The sequence below is a fragment of the Aquarana catesbeiana genome, linkage group LG05 (genome assembly GCF_042186555.1).
Source record: "Aquarana catesbeiana isolate 2022-GZ linkage group LG05, ASM4218655v1, whole genome shotgun sequence".
Taxonomy (NCBI): Eukaryota; Metazoa; Chordata; class Amphibia; order Anura; family Ranidae; genus Aquarana; species Aquarana catesbeiana.
Genome location: NC_133328.1, coordinates 362751403 through 362767531, shown reverse-complemented (window position 1 = coordinate 362767531; position 16129 = coordinate 362751403). Strand labels below are relative to the sequence as shown.

General features: G+C 45.1%; 1 protein-coding gene across 4 annotated transcripts in view; it reads left to right on the top strand.

Moving 5' to 3' along the window:
- The window catches only part of PIGN (phosphatidylinositol glycan anchor biosynthesis class N), a 637819-nt gene that overhangs the window by 541718 nt on the left and 79972 nt on the right, over window positions 1–16129 (top strand). For all 4 annotated transcript variants that reach the window (XM_073630904.1, XM_073630905.1, XM_073630902.1 and 1 more), the window contains one exon: window positions 12742–12815. In XM_073630904.1, coding sequence (XP_073487005.1) covers window positions 12742–12815 — 74 coding nt within the window. The remainder of the gene's footprint in view (window positions 1–12741; window positions 12816–16129) is intronic.

Genomic DNA, 16129 nt, shown 5'->3' with positions numbered 1-16129 from the left:
TGCCTCAGGAATCTCCCCTCACGGTGTTAAGTCCACCTCCTGAACCCTGTGTGCCAATCCCCGAACGATTTTCGGGGGACCGAGGAAAGTTTAGAGCCTTTAAAAATGCCTGGCTGCTATACCTGGCTCTGCAACCAAGAACTTTTTCTCTTGAGAAAATTAAAGTTGGATTCATCATATCTCTACTCTTGGCCGATCCCCAGGCTTAGGCCCACAGACTATTAGAGCAGAGAAGTCCCATTACTGACTCCATTGATACGTTCTTCAGGGCTATGGCCCAGCTATACGACGACCCCCAACGTACAGCTACGGCTGAAAATGCTCTGCACACTCTGCAGCAGGGGCAGCATCCCACAGAGGATTATACAGTGGACTTCCGCACATGGGCTACAGACTCTTGCTGGAATCAAGCTGCCCTACGATACCAATACCGTTTGGGCTTATCAGAATCCCTCAAGGATGAACTGGCCAGGGTAGCAATCCCGGATACCATAGAGGGCCTTATCCAGTTAACCATACAACTGGATAGGCATCTACGTGAACGTCTCTCTGAAAAGTCTGAGTCTTCAACCAATCCAAAGACTGCCTGAAGCTCCCTTTTTTCTGGCATCCGGTCCCTCCAGTTTTCCTGTGTCTGATGCCAGACTCAAACAGATTAGTCTGTTCCGCCCTGCTCTGTCGCCTGAAGAAAGGCTCTACCGCCGACAGGCGAATCGTTGGTTTTACTGTGGAGATAAAGGCCACTTCTTGCAAAATTGCCACTTCAGGCCGAAGAAACCATCCTACCTGCCTCCTACTCACTATCAAGTATCAGGACGTACCTCATCTCACCCGGTTCTCCCTATCTCTTTATCAGTGGCAAAAGAAGAGATCCAGCTTTCAGCCTTCATCGACTCTGGGGCTTGTAGCTGCTTCTTAGACCTAACCTTGGCCAAAAGACTTGGAATTCCCCTTGTTACCAAGAAGCAGCAATTAACAGTTCGTTTGGCTGACGAATCGCTATCCAGTTCTGGACTGATTACCCAGGAGACCCTGCCAATTCCTATGACAACCAAGTCTGGCCATAAGGAACTGCTACGCTTTGATGTGTTGTGCTCTCCCCTGTTTCCTGTCATTTTTGGAGTCCCCTGGTTACGAGCACACAACCCTCACATTGACTGGCTCAAGAATGAAGTTCTGTTTTCATCTGCCTACTGTCAGCAACATTGCCTTGCCCCTAGTTCTAAGGACTTCACCAGCTGCCTGTCCATACAACCCGTTTCTTGTGCCAATCCACATGTACCCTCTGCCTACCAAGAATTCCTGGATGTGTTCGATAAGAAGGCTCCCTTCCACCCCACCGTCCCTATGACTGCCCTATTGAGTTGCTTCTAGGCTCCTAAATTCCCTTCGGCCGTATTTTTCTTTTGTCAGAGACTGAACTTGAAACATTACGGTCATATATCGATGAAAACCTGGAAAAAGGATTTATTCGTCCCTCTTCATTTCCTGCAGGTGCTGGCATCTTTTTCGTCGAAAAAAAAGATAAGACGCTAAGACCTTGTATAGACTACTGAGAGCTGAATAAAATCACCATCAAAAATCGCTATCCTCTCCCCCTCATCCCAGAACTCTTCCAACGATTCCGTTCTGCCCGAGTCTTCTCTAAACTGGATTTACGCTGTGCATACAATCGGGTGCGCATCCGTGAGGGGAGTGAGTGGAAGACGGCGTATCGAACTCGTTTCGGACATTTCGAGTACCTGGTAATGCCATTCGGACTCTGCAATGCTTCAGCCACATTCCAGCATTTCGTGAACGATATTTTTCGAGACCATCTTGACAACCTCCTCATTGTATATCTGGATGATATCCTTGTTTTCTCAGCCTCCCTGGAGATCTATCGAGTTCACACGAAAAAGGTACTAACTATTCTAAGAACGCATGGACTCTACGTGAAAGCCGAAAAGTGCGACCTTGAAAAAGAAACTATCCACTTCTTGGGTCTTGTCATTTCTACTAAAGGAGTGGCCATGGATCCCCAGAAAGTAAAAGCGATTTTGGAATGGCCTGCCCCTCAGACAGAAAGGGCATTCAAAGATTTATTGGTTTTTCAAATTTCTATAGAAGATTTATGAAGAACTTTTCAGCCATTATATCACCCATTACCCAACTAACCCGTTTGCATGCCAGATTCTAGTGGTCCCCAGAGGTTCAAGCAGCTTTTGACAAACTTAAAACAGTATTTGTCTCAGCACCAGTCCTGCAGAATCCTGATCCCACATTGTCCTATGTTCTAGAAGTTGATGCATCTGAAGTGGCCACAGGAACTATCCTTTCTCAGCGGCAAGGCCCCAAATCATTATTGCATCCTGTAGCTTTTTCCTGTTGAAAAATGACACAACCAGAAAGGAATTATGATGTTGGGAATCGGGAGCTTTTGGCCATTAAAACAGCCTTGGAGGAATGGAGGTACTTACTTAAAGGTGCAGTACATCCCATCATGATCTTTACCGATCATAAAAATCTAGAGTACCTTAGGACTGCCAGACGCTTAACGCGCGGTGGGCGTTATTCTTTTCGAGATTCAATTATCTCTTATCTTTTCTTATCTATTATCTTCAATCTCTTATCGTCCCGGATCAAAGAATGGAAAGGCGGATGCTCTATCTCGAATGTTCCCAGACACTCCTGAAGAAACCACTCCCGGCACAATCCTGTCCTCTCAGAACTTTCTTCTTATTCAGCCTGACCTAAGAGCATTTATTGTTCAAGCCTCTCTTCAGTATACAGAGCCAGGAAGTCCAATTTTAAGGAGACATGAAGGGTTCCTGTGGCATCAGGACAACATTTTTGTTCCCCAGGAAGTCAGACTACAGGCCTTAAAGAGATTTCATGACCATCAGCTGGCTGGGCATTTCGGGGTCCGGAAGACTATTGACCTCATCCAACGATACCTGTGGTGGCCTTCCCTAAGATCTGACTGCAAAAAATATGTTAATTCCTGTCTGGTGTGCCAACGTAACAAAGGTCCCAAAACCAGGTCTTGGGGTCTGTTAAGACCCTTACCAGTCCCAGAGCAGCCTTGGAAGAACATCTCTATGGACTTTATAGTTGATCTCCCTCCATCAGAGAATTTCACTACAATCTTGGTAGTAGTGGACCGACTATCAAAAATGGCCCACTTCTTACCCATGCTCAGTACACCTTCTGCCATGGACACAGCAAAAATCTTCATCAAGGAGATCGTGAGACTACATGGACTTCCTGACAATATAGTATCCGATAGAGGGGTACAATTCACCTCCGGTTTCTGGAAGAATCTCTGCAAGATCCTGTCAATTGAGTTATGTCTCTCCTCTGCTTATCATCCCCAGAGTAATGGCCAGAGAGAAAGGACGAACCAAACCCTGGAGCAATATCTGAGATGCTTCTGTTCCTTCTCCCAAGATGACTGGGCCTCCTTGCTGCCTTGCGCGAGTTTGCCTATAACAATACCATTTACACGGCCACCAAGCAGTCACCCTTTTGGGCAAATTACAGCTTCTACCCATCCTTTCTACCCAACACCATTCCTGAATCTCCGGTACCAGCTGTCCAGGATAGAATAAACTTTTTCCAGACTAACTACCAAGTTCTAAAGACCATGCGAAAGGCTCAGGAAGACTTCAAAAAACAATATGACAGAAGGAAGAAAGAGAATCCCATCTATAAGGTGGGTGATAAGGTATGGCTGTCTTCTATTAACCTCAGACTTTCTTGTCCTTCCAGGAAGCTTGGTCCAAGGTTTGTGGGTCCATTTGAGATCAAGAGAGAAGAGAACCCTGTGGCTTTTGAACTCTCTTTGCCGGCCTCCTACAAGATCCATCCGGTGTTCCACATCTCTCTACTAGGGATGAGTTTCGTGTTCGAGTCAAACGCATGTTCAACTCGAACATCGTGTGTTCGATCGTTCACCGAATTACGAACGTTATGGGGCGTTCGCACCAAATTCGAGTGGCGCGTCACAGCCCATAATTCACTGCGACATCGCATTGCATTGCTGGCTGATGATTGGCCAAGCATGCACTATGACCCGCATGCTTGGCCAATCACAGCGCCATGTGTACAGAGAGCCACACTGCAGGCCAATAGTATGTCTGGAAGGCCAACAAGGAGAGGCAGACAGTCACAAGCCAATAAAAGGGCAAGCAGGCTCTGTGTCTAGAGGCAACAGTGCTGGTCGTGGACATGGTGCATCCTCATCAGCACGTGGCCGTGGGACACGCTTGGCCTTTTTTTCGGCAGCTGGCCGTGTAGAGCCACAACATGCGGAAGACTTGGTTGAGTGGGTGACCAAGCCGTCCTCATCCTCTCTCACCCAGGCTCAGGGTACTTTGTCTGGCAAAGCAGCTGCCAACGCGGCCTCTTCCCTTGGCTCAATGGCATCAGTCACTCCTTCTCTAGCCCCACCATGTCCTCCTGAGGAGTCCCCCAAACTGTTTGACCACAGTGTTGGGTACATGCTCCAGGAGTATGCCCAGCGTTTTGAAGGCTCCGATGATGGTGCTCAGCCGAAGGAAGGCAGTAACAAGAGCCCAGACAGATGGGGTGCCCAAGAAGGACAGCAATCTGGCAGTCATGTTCCCCCTGCTGCAGCATACTGCCAGGTTTGCTCCAGTGATGAGGGGGGAGGGGATGATGAGGTCACTGACTCCACGTGGGTGCCTGATAGGAGAGAGGAGGAGGAGGCACATCACCAACGAGGCAGGATGCCATCCAGGGGCCAGCTTTAAGGACAGCACACTGACTGCATCACACCGCAGAGCTTCGCATGTGCAGGGTGCTACTGTCTCTGCGCGTTATTTCAAAAGTTCTTTGGTGTGGGCCTTTTTTGAGATGAGTGCATCAGATCGCACCGTTGCTATTTGCAACATATGTCTCAAGCGTATCTCGCGTGGCCAAAACATCTCCCACTTGGGCACCACATGCTTGACCATACATATGTTAACCTGCCATGCAGTTAGTTGGCAAGCATACCTAAAAGACCCACACCAAAAAACAAAGAGGACCTCTCCTTGCTCCTCATCAGCTGGGATCTCCAACCCCACTATACCTTCAGTACTCTCTGAGACCTGAACTGAGAGGAATGAAGGTATAGAATTAGATGTATCTCAAAAATATGGTATATAGGAAATCCGCCCACTCCTATACTCCAAAAGCTGTGCTAATGGAAATAAAGCCTCAATTGAGCAGCCACTTTAATGTATGTGAATATATAAACAAAAATTTGATTCACCGCGAAACTAGCCCCTACCAATAGTGAAACCAAATAGCAGCGCTAAACCAACGTGAGCCAAACAGGGCACATGGGTCTGTTGTCCCTGTCGAAGGGCAGAGAGGAGGTTGGTGCCATTGTCGCAAACCACCATTCCTGGCTTAATCTGGCGTGGCGTCAACCACCTCTGAACCTGCCCCTGCAAAGCTGACAGAATCTCTGCCCCGTGTGGCTCCTGTCCCCCAAGCACACCAGCTCAAGCACCGCATGGCATCTTTTGGCCTGCGTACTTGCGTAGCCCCTTGAACGCCTACGGAGCACCGCTGGTTCCGAGGACAAAGCACAGGAAGAGGCCATGGGGGAAGAAGAAGAGGAGGGGTGGAGAAGAGAGGTGTGTTGGAATCACCAGTAGTAGCATTTTGGAGGCGTGGTGGCGGAACAACCTCCAACACTTGTCCTGCATCCTTCCCAGCTGCCAGCAGAGTCACCCAATGCGCCGTGAAACTTAGGAAACGTCCCTGTCCATGCCTGCTGGACCATGAGTCAGCGGTAATATGCACCCTACCACTGACCGCCCTGTCCAGCGAGGCAAAGACATTGCCTTCCACATGCCGGTAGAGAGCCGGAATCGCCTTCCATAAGAAAAAGTGGTGTTTGGGAACCTGCCACTGAGGAACCGCACATTCCAGAAACTCACGTAAGAGGGCAGAGTCTACCAACTGAAAAGGTAGCCGTTGAAGTGCTAGCAATTCAACCGCTGGGCATGTAGATGGCTGGGAGTGAACTTCTTTCTGTGGTGCAGCAGCTGGGGCAAGGAAATTTGCCTGGTATAATCTGATATCGGTTTTCCGATAGCAGATTGCCCGCAAGTACTTGGCTGTGACACATCTAATTCTATATAAACAAAAATTTGATTCACCACGAAACTAGCCTCTACCAATAGTGAAACCAAATAGCAGAACTAAACCAATTAAACTAAGTAAACAAGTGGATAATTACATAAACAATATAAATATTGTAAAGTATAAATATTGAAATAGTGATAGATCCACAACACAGTGCACCAAATAATAAAAACAGTGTCCTGAAAGAGTGTATGATCAATTATGTGAATAAGTGATCTGTAAAAACAATGAATAATATAATAAATATATAAAGTCCTTTAAATGAACAACCAAAAATGAAAAATCCAAAAAATGGTGATAAGCAGATATATACATATATTTCTTTGATGTTAATCCGTGACGTGATATAATGAAGATCTTCAATATATAAATCTTCCACCACACCTCTGTGACCGTGATTCCACTCCCCTTAGGCGGACAAACTCACCAGCTCCTATTGCCTAACACTCTCGTGTTTGGCTTAAATGGCTTTAACCCACACAGAAGGGGGTAAAATAATGACCTCCGATGGTCCAACGTTTAGCATCCAGAATTTTCACCAAAAGTGCTCTCTCCACATGTAAAAAAGAAGTGATCCAATAGTGTAGAACCGTAATGAAATTTATTTAAAATATCAAACTCTTCCACCGTTAAACTCACATCTCAAAAAATCACATCAGGCAGAGAAACACAGCACAGCAGATTGGGGCATGGATGTACGGCAATCGAAAACGTGTGACGTAGTACACTGTGACGGAGAGCGCCACACTGGGAAGTGGGGAAGTGGTTCCAAGGGACGGGTGAGACTGTCACCAAAGAGTGTACACCTTGGGTCCGCCGTGACCACCATATGCTGGTTCTTTCCTTTGGAGTTGTTGCTGTGACTATCTGCTGTGCTGTGTTTCTCTGGTGAGGCAGGCCAGGAAAGTCTGTGTGCATTTCCGCCGGTCATATAATGCCAGTGCTCAGCTGGCTGACCTCCAAAAGGAATTTAACCTGCCCAAGAACCGCCTGTGACATTGGCCATGCTGCAGTGGCTGCACACGCAGCAGAGGGCCATCAATGAGTACCTGTGCGACTATGGCACCAGGACAGGGTCAGGGGAGCTTGTTTTTTTTTCCCCACACCAGTGGGCCATGATCAGGGATGCATGCACTGTCCTGTCACCATTTGAGGAGGCCACAAGGATGGTGAGCAGTTACAGTGCATGCATCAGTGAAACTGTCCCACTTGTCCACCTGTTGGAGCACACACTGCGTGGAATAATGGACAGGGCACTAGAGGCAGGAAGAGGAGGACTTCCTTAGCTCTCAAGGCCCCCTTTATCCAGACAGTGTTCCTGCGTGCCCGCCGATCACACAGGAAGAGGAGGAGGAGGATTGCGTCAGCATGGAGGTGGAGCCTGGCACTCAGCAGCAGTCTTTAGGGGATCATTTACAGTGCCAAGAAACCCATGGACTTGTACGTGGCTGGAAGGAGGTGCCTGCGGATCATGTCGTCCTTAGTGACCCAGAGAACTCCGGAGCGAATGCCTCAGCAAACCTACACTCCATGGCCTCCCTGATCCTGCAAAGCCTGCGGAAGGATCTTCTTTTGATTTTGAACGTTCGAGTCCCATAGACTTCAATGGGTTCTAACGTTTGTGCAAAGTTTTGGTCCGTTCGCAAGTTCTGGTTCGGCTCATCCCTACTCTTTACTGAAACCGGCTGTGCCAAGTCCATTTTTGGGAAGAGAGGAGTTGTCACCTCCACCAGTTACCATAGGTAATGATACTGAATATGAAGTTGAAGCCATCCTGGACTGCTGGAGAAGAGGTGGGCAGACTCAATTTTTGTCAAATGGAAGGGGTATTCTTCAGAGGAAAATTCTTGGGAACCGATGGATAATATTCATGCTCCAAGGCTTTTGCAGAAATTCCGCAACAGGTACCCAGAAAGGTGGTCTAGGTTGGGCATCCGGAGGCTGCCCCTTTGGGGGGGGCACTGTCAGGGACATGGCCGTCTTGGTACTGGCAATGTTGCCAAGACCATTCATGGACGCCCACAGAGGGTCCCTAGACGTGCACGAGCGTGCGCCGCGTATTGGTGTGCATTGGTGCACGCCGGCGTGTGGGCGACGGCGTGCAAGTGGCGTGACAGATGCTGGCGCTAGTGGCCCTATTTAAGCCAGCCTGTGACCACAGGACATTGCTGGATTATCTTCTCAGTTCCCTTGTTTACCTTGACCTTGCTTCCTGATCTGAGAATCCCCATTGTGACCCAGCTTGCCTTGACCTTGCTTCCTGATCTCCTGGTTTGACCCTTGGCCTGCTCCTGGTCTCTGCTTCAGCTTCCTGATCCTCCCGGCTTGACCTTCAGCTTGTACCTGGACCCTGCCTGTGTATGACCTTGGCTCGCCCCTGTGTTTTGCTCTGGACTGACTTATCTGTGTATGACCCCTGGCCTGTCTCCTGGTTTCTCCATGTACCTGAACACAGCAAGTTCTGCTTTGCCCGCATTGGTCATCCCTCGGTGACTGAGCTCATCAGACTGCAAACAAGCACCTGGCCAACTGTGCTTCTTTGGGCACCGCGCTTCCTGTTCCCGACTCCGGGAACGTGCTACACTTAGCCACAAGGGGAGCCCTCTTAGCATCTCGATCTCCATACACGGACCTGACACCCATTAACAAAAATGTTCCTATTAACTGTAAAATTAGTGTAAAACAATAAATACATAAAATAATAGGCAGATATAATTCATATATTAGTCAGTTTCCTTTTATCTCCATACATTTTGAATGAATTGTGCAATCTGTTGCCCCACTCACCCACCTCCAGGCACCCCTGTGCTGCAACAGCCACAAATTCTGGCTTACCCTCGGCTTCTGGACTCTGTTAGCTGCCTGCCACCTAGACCAATCACCTCACAGCTTCTCTCTCTCTATTTTTCTGAGCAGAAGAAGATCACTCCGCCAGGAAAGGAAATGAGCAGCAGTAGCTGCAGGCTGGCGGCCGGGACTTTAAGCAGCAGAGCAGGCGAGGAATGCACTGCACGTACGTTCCTCTACTCCCACCACCACATTATCAGAGAGAAGGGGCCCGGAAGGTAACAATAATACACCCCCCAAGGTAGTAGGAGTTGCTGAGCATGGGTGTAATTTAGAAACTAATAACTCAACCTTAATCAGTGCAAACAAAATCCCACAAATAATAAATATAAGAAATTCACCAAGTGAAATATGAACATATAATCTGGTTGCTGCTTAGCACTAAAAAAAGTGGTCTCACTCACTTAATTTAAATAGAAACTAGTATAGAGTGCAGCGCAGCACTATATAATAGTTTCTGTGTAATTTAGAAAGCCTGTTTTTTTTTTTTGCTCTGTCTGTCTGTCCTGGGCCCCCCTGCTGAGCTGAGGACACTGGGCCTGGTACAACAGGGCGCCGGTTGTACTGGCTTATCAGTGGCCCTGCCTGGACCTCATTTTGATATAGTATAAAGATTTGCCCTCAACTGCTTCACAAGATAGAGGAAGAACTTGGTACCCAGACGTACACAGACTCCTGGTGGACAAGCCACCAGATCTGAGCCATCATACATCTGTATGTTTTGGATACGTAACACTTTTTTGTGGGCCTCTTTGCTACCTTATCACCCACCCCTCTGTTAATTGCTTGGGAACGACCCATGGCCTTTGATTCCTGTCCTTTGTCATGCATTGATCTGATTAAGTTAATGGGAGTTATGATTTACCAGTAAATTCCATATCTTGCAATACAGTACAGGGCACAGGTTTTCCTCCCCCGTCCTCTGTTTCCTCTTCTTGATACAAAACTGGAGTCCTATGAAGTAGGTTGGGTTATATGAGGGTGCACTGGGGGCGTTTTCAAGCTTTTGCCAGTGTCCAATCACCTTAAAGTGGTTGTAAAGCTTTAAGATTTTTCACCTTAATGCATATGCATTAACCACTTAAGGACTAGCCTCGTTTTGGATTTTAGGCGTTTACATGTTTAAAACAGTTTTTTTTGCTAGAAAATTACTTAGAACCCCCAAATATTATATATTTTTTTTTCTAACACTCTAGAGAATAAAATGACAGTCAATGCAATACTTTTTTTTTGCACCGTATTTGCACAGCGGTCTTATAAGCGCACTTTTTTTGGAAAAAAAATCACTTTTTTGAATAAAAAAATAAGACAACAGTAAAGTTAGCCCAATTTTTTTTTTATACTGTGAAATATAATGTTACGCCAAGTAAATTGATACCCAACATGTCACACTTCAAAATTGCGCCCGCTCGTGGAATGGCGTCAAACTTTTACCCTCAAAAATCTCCATAGGCCGACGTTTAAAAAATTCTACAGGTTGCATGTTTTGCGTTACAGAGGAGGTCTAGAATTATTGCTCTCGCTCTACCGGTCGCGGTGATACCTCACATGTGTGGTTTGACCACCATTTTTATATGTGGGCGCTACTCACGTATGCGTTCGCTTCTGCGCGCAAGCTCGTCGGGACAGGGGGTTTTTAAAAAATGTTTTTTATTTTTATTATTTATTTTACATGATTTTATTTATTTTTACACTGTTTAAAAAAAAAAATGTGTCACTTTTATTCCTATTACAAGGAATGTAAACATCCCTTGTAATAGAAAAAAAAGCATGACAGGACCTCTTAAGTAAGAGATCTGTGGTCAAAAAAAGACCTCAGATCTCATATTTACACTAAAATGTAATAAAAAATAAAAAAAGCCATTTAAAAAAATTACATTGAAAAAAATGTTTCTTTAAGACGTATGGGCGGAAGTGACGTTTTGATGTTGCTTCCGCCCAGCAGTGTCATGGAGACGAGCGGGTGCCATCTTAGCCACACTCGTCTCCAGGCACAGAAGGGAGACAGACGCGATCACCTCCGCCGCTACCGACGGATCCAGTAAGCGGCGGATAAAAGTGATCTCGCGGCGAATCCGCCGCAGAGACTACTTTTATCTGAAAGCCGACCGCCGCATGAAAACGGGGATACTGGGGTTATGGCAGCTAGGTGCTGCCGCCATAACAATGATATCTGTCGGCAAACTTTGGACTTACATCAGCGTGCGGCAGTCGGCAAGTGGTTAAAGTGAAAAACCTTATGTTCTGCAGACCCCATCTTTTTGTTACCTTTTTCTTACCGGAACCCGATCTGATACAGCGATGTGCACTAGCACAGTGGCTCCAGCTGCTTTTGCTCTGCTCACTGGACAGTTTGATAGTAGCAGGAGCCATTGGCTTCCGCTGCTGTCAATCAAAAGCTGTGGCGGGGGCAGGGCCGAGTCATTGGATGCAGCAGCGGGACTCTGAAGCAAGCCCGCATGGGTGCTCCCGTGGAAAGCAGCTTTTCTTGGGGGCACCCGAGGAGGGGATAGGAGCGCTGGCGGGGGACCCCGGAAGAAGAGGATCAGGCTGCTCTGTGCAAAACTATTGCACAGAGCAGGTAAGTATAGGCATGTTTGTTATTCTTATAAAAAACAAATAAATCAAAGGTTTACAACCACTTTAAGGTAGCAACATATAACCCATGATCACTGGCTTCCAATCCAGTGTCCTGCCCTGGGCTATAGTCCAAGATTCAGAAATTCCCTTTTTATATACTGTATGACTGCATTAATTTCAGCTTTAAAGGAAATTACTAGAAACATGAAGGCTGATCTCTTTGCTTGCAATACTTTGGGTCATGAACACAGAGCAAGTATGTAGGACTTCTAACTTTGGCTTTCCTGATATGACACTGATTCCAAGTCAGTGATCCAGAGAACATTGAAGCCAGAAAGTCAGCGTAACAACCAGGGAGCCACCATTTTGTATGTTCAATAGTTTTTATTGTTTTTTTAAGACAGCATTTAAAGAGCTAATGCAAGATGTACAAAACATAGACAAGGCACGCAGGCCTATCATATTGCAGTGGTCAACCATTGACAAGTGCAGGTGATGCAATACAAATAATCATAACCAGTGTATGGCCTTAGGGCCCTTGCGTGGTATTAACAAGGGTGTGCAAAAAAGAAAAGTTGGAGAACGCCAGGTAGAGAGGAAAGTTAACATTTTTTATTATTAATATATGAGTATAAATGAATAATTATATTATCTTTATCCTATAATTCCTCCTGTAATGTCCCATTAGCACATTCACTGGTTTGCTTCAGTTTCAAATTACCTACTTTTTATTATTCCTGTCATTCAATTTTTCTTTCTGCCTTTTTTCGTATTAGTCTTTTGAGACTAAAAAACCTAATATGTAGAAATTTCGTTTAGGTTTTTAAGAAGTCTTTTTTTTTTTTTAATGACTGGAATAAGAGGTTTCCCTGCCATGTGTCTCATTTTTTATTAATTTAATGCATTCTTTCTTTAAACCACAAAATGTGCCTTCTCCTACATTAACAAGGATCTGTAATAGAGCTTTTATCCTAGTATTCATTTGGTGTCTTTGTAACCCATGGTAAAGAAGAGCAGCTTTAATTTGAAATACATCTAATATGCTAAATTATTCATGCAGAGCAAGAAGAATTTGCCCCATCATTCATTTGCCAGTTAGAGTTCACTTACCTAACGCTTCTACAAAGCTCTTAGAGACATTTCTCCTGTAAGATTCTGCTTTGTGTTTCACAGATTCTTATCCCCTTCATTATGGTGATGTGTGCTTTTGAAACCGTACAGATCTCAGCACAGATTTCTTCAAAGAGGTAAAACAACTATCAGTTAAAAAAAGATTTAAATTAGGGCCTATTTACACATATGCATTGTGGTAGGGTGTGATAAAATGCACATTTATTTCCCACTCAATGAGTAGCAACACGCATACCATAAAAGGATGCCATTTATTTTATTTTTACAAAGGGTTTTATTGATATTCAAGTTTTGTATTGATGTTATACAAATCATCATATATAAAAGAACACAACACCTGGTAAAGAAAAGGTCCGTGGTGGGTACTTAATAACATTCCCATCGAAATTGAAGGATGGATCACTGGCCAGAGCTTGCACAGTATGCAATTGAGCTACTGGCCTGTCCTGCATCCAGCGTTCTTTCGGAACGCACATTCAGTGCTGCTGGAGGCTTTGTAACCCATCACAGGGTGCGTCTGTCCACTGACTCGGTCGATCGACTGACCTTCATAAAAATGAATCAGTCTTGGATCACCACCAGCTACCAAGCACCTGATGCTGATGTAACCGAATACATTTTTTTGAAATGTCAGATCCCTTCAAAGACTGCCTATGCTGATGCTGAGTAACTATCCTGTTATACTGAGTAATTATCCTCTTCCTCCTCAATGATCATGATGATAGCTTGTAAGAACAATTTTTGGTTCTGGGCGCCGCCAGTCCCGCCACCAGTGCCTAAGGCCCAATTTTTCAGCCCCTGTTTAACAGGGGCGTGTAATTATAATTTTTGATGCAATTCTTTGCAGCAGGGCTAGTTCCTGCACTCCAACTAGAGTATCTGTGAGGGGTTGCAGTGTTGTGGCACCAGTGCCTAAGGCCCAATTTTTCAGCCCCTGTACAACAGGGACATGTAAATAGAATTCTTGATCTAATATTTCACAGCAGGGCCCGTTTCTGCGCCCACCAAGACTATCTGTGAGGACTTACAGTGCTGTGGCACTAGCACCACCACCAAAGGCCCAATTTTTCTGCCCCTGTTCAACAAGGGCATGTAATTACAATTCTTGGTGTAATATTTCACAGCAGGGCCCTGTGTGGGCTTACAGTGTTGTGGCCACAACACCACCTAAGGCCCAAATTTCTGCTGAGTATATAGGGTAGGCCCCTACTTTCAAACATCCAACTTACAAACGACTCCTACTTCTAAACGGAAGGAGACAACAGGAAGTGAGATGAAATCTACCCCTAGGAAGGGAAATTCTCTCCTGTAAGAGTTAATATGGGAAAAACTTTTCTCCTTTCCACTGATGCTTTATCACCAATCCTTATTTCACAAAAAAAAACAAATTTTCAAAAAACATTTGTCATTGGGACAAAAAGTGAGGTGAAATCTTCTGAAGAGGAGCACAGACAGCAAAACAAATGTCACAGGGGTGATAACCCTTCCATAGGTTTTCCAAAAAGCATAAAATAGATTTTTTGGCTGGAGCTAAACACATTAAAAATGTACCAGTTCAAAATTACAAACAGATTCTACATAAGAACAAACCTACGGTCCCTATCTTGTTTGCACCGCCTATATACTGCTGTTCAGAGTATATAGGGCCTGGGGGCCCCACACCTTTCCTTTTTTAATTTGGGTGCGGGGTTCCCCTTAATATTCGTACAAGACCCTAATGGACTGGGGGGTATCCATGCCGTTTGTCTCACTGATTTTAATCCATATTGCCAGGACCCGACATTACATTAAAGCCGCAAGCAGTTTTAAATGACTTTTTTTCCTTTAAAAATGACATTTTGTGCAGGGACTGTTCTAAGCACGGGAAACACGGGCCGCTTTACAGGCATACTATAGACACCCCCCAGGTACGATATTTAAAGGAATATTTCACTTTTTTTTTTTTTTTTTTTTTTTTTACTTTAAGCATCATTAAAATCACTGCTCCCGAAAAAACGCCCGTTTTTAAAAGTTTTTTTGCATTGATACATGTCCCCTGGGGCAGGACCTAGGTCCCCAAACCCTTTTTAGGACAATACCATGCAAATTAGCCTTTAAAATGAGCACTTTTGATTTTGAACGTTCGAGTCCCATAGACGTCAATGGGGTTCTAACGTTCGTGCGAATTTTTGGTCCGTTCGCAGGTTCTGGTGCGAACCGAACCGGAGGTGTTCGGCTCATCCCTAGTTGTGGGTTTAGTAACACGTTAATACCATCAAGCACCAGCTTGATGCCACTAGGTTGTCATAAGCAGAGAGAAATTGAGGGGTGTTCAAAATTCCCAAAAGAGGCAAATCTGCACTTAGATGTCGGTGCGCTCTTTTTGGTTTATCTACCCATGGGTTCATGTTCACTTGTGCCTACACCAGGGCTCTGCAAATCCCAGTCGCCAAGTTGCCATTTGACAAGAAATTGCGTCCTGGCACCTGAGCTGCCACCCAAATGACAGACAAGTGGCTGGCATAGTGGGTGCCGCCGGGAAAAGAGGAGGCAGAAGAGATCTCCTCCCCTTCTTGTTGCTGACCCGGAAGTGACGTGCATGATGTATAACCCTGCATGTCTCATTAAAGAGAACCTGTCACCAAAAAAAAAATCATCACATAGGGGACTTTTTTGTCCCCTATGTGACGAAAAAAAGGTTAAGGAAAAAAAATGTTTTTTAATTGTAAAAAATAAAATTACACCCAAGCACAAAAAAATCCTCTGCCAAAAAAAATGAGGCCACCCCTACATATACACACGTACAAATGTAAACACACGCATCGGGGCTCCTATGCCTGAAAACATTGATTGCGATACACATGTTACATATTGCCGCACACACTTGAATGAGAGCAATAATTATAGCACCAGATCTCCTTTGTAATGCTGAACTGATGACCTGTAGGGGGCATATCTATATCTATTTACTCTGTGCAACCTTGACTTTTATATTTTACCAAAATATTTAATCATTTATCGCGCTTCTGTGCCCCCTAAAGTGAACTTTAATTACCTTTGCAGTAATATATTGTGTGACATAAAAAATTGTAACTACCATTATTGTATTTTCTAGGATGTCTGCTTTTAGAAAATATAGAATGTTTTGGGGGTTTTATGTAATTTTCAGGTCTAAAATGATTTTTTAAATGTGTTTAAGAGAGGTATGGACTCCAGAGAGAGATCTCATTTTTCCCCTGTGCAAATCATTAGTAAGACCTCATCTGGAATATGCAGTTCAGTTTTGGGCACCGATCCCCAAAAAGGATATCAGGGAACTGGAGAAAGTGCAGAGAAGGGCAACCAAACTGATAAGAGGCATGGAGGAGCTCAGTTATGAGGAAAGATTAGAGGAACTGAATTTATTCTCTCTTGAGAAGAGGAGATTAAGGGGGGATATGATCAACATGTA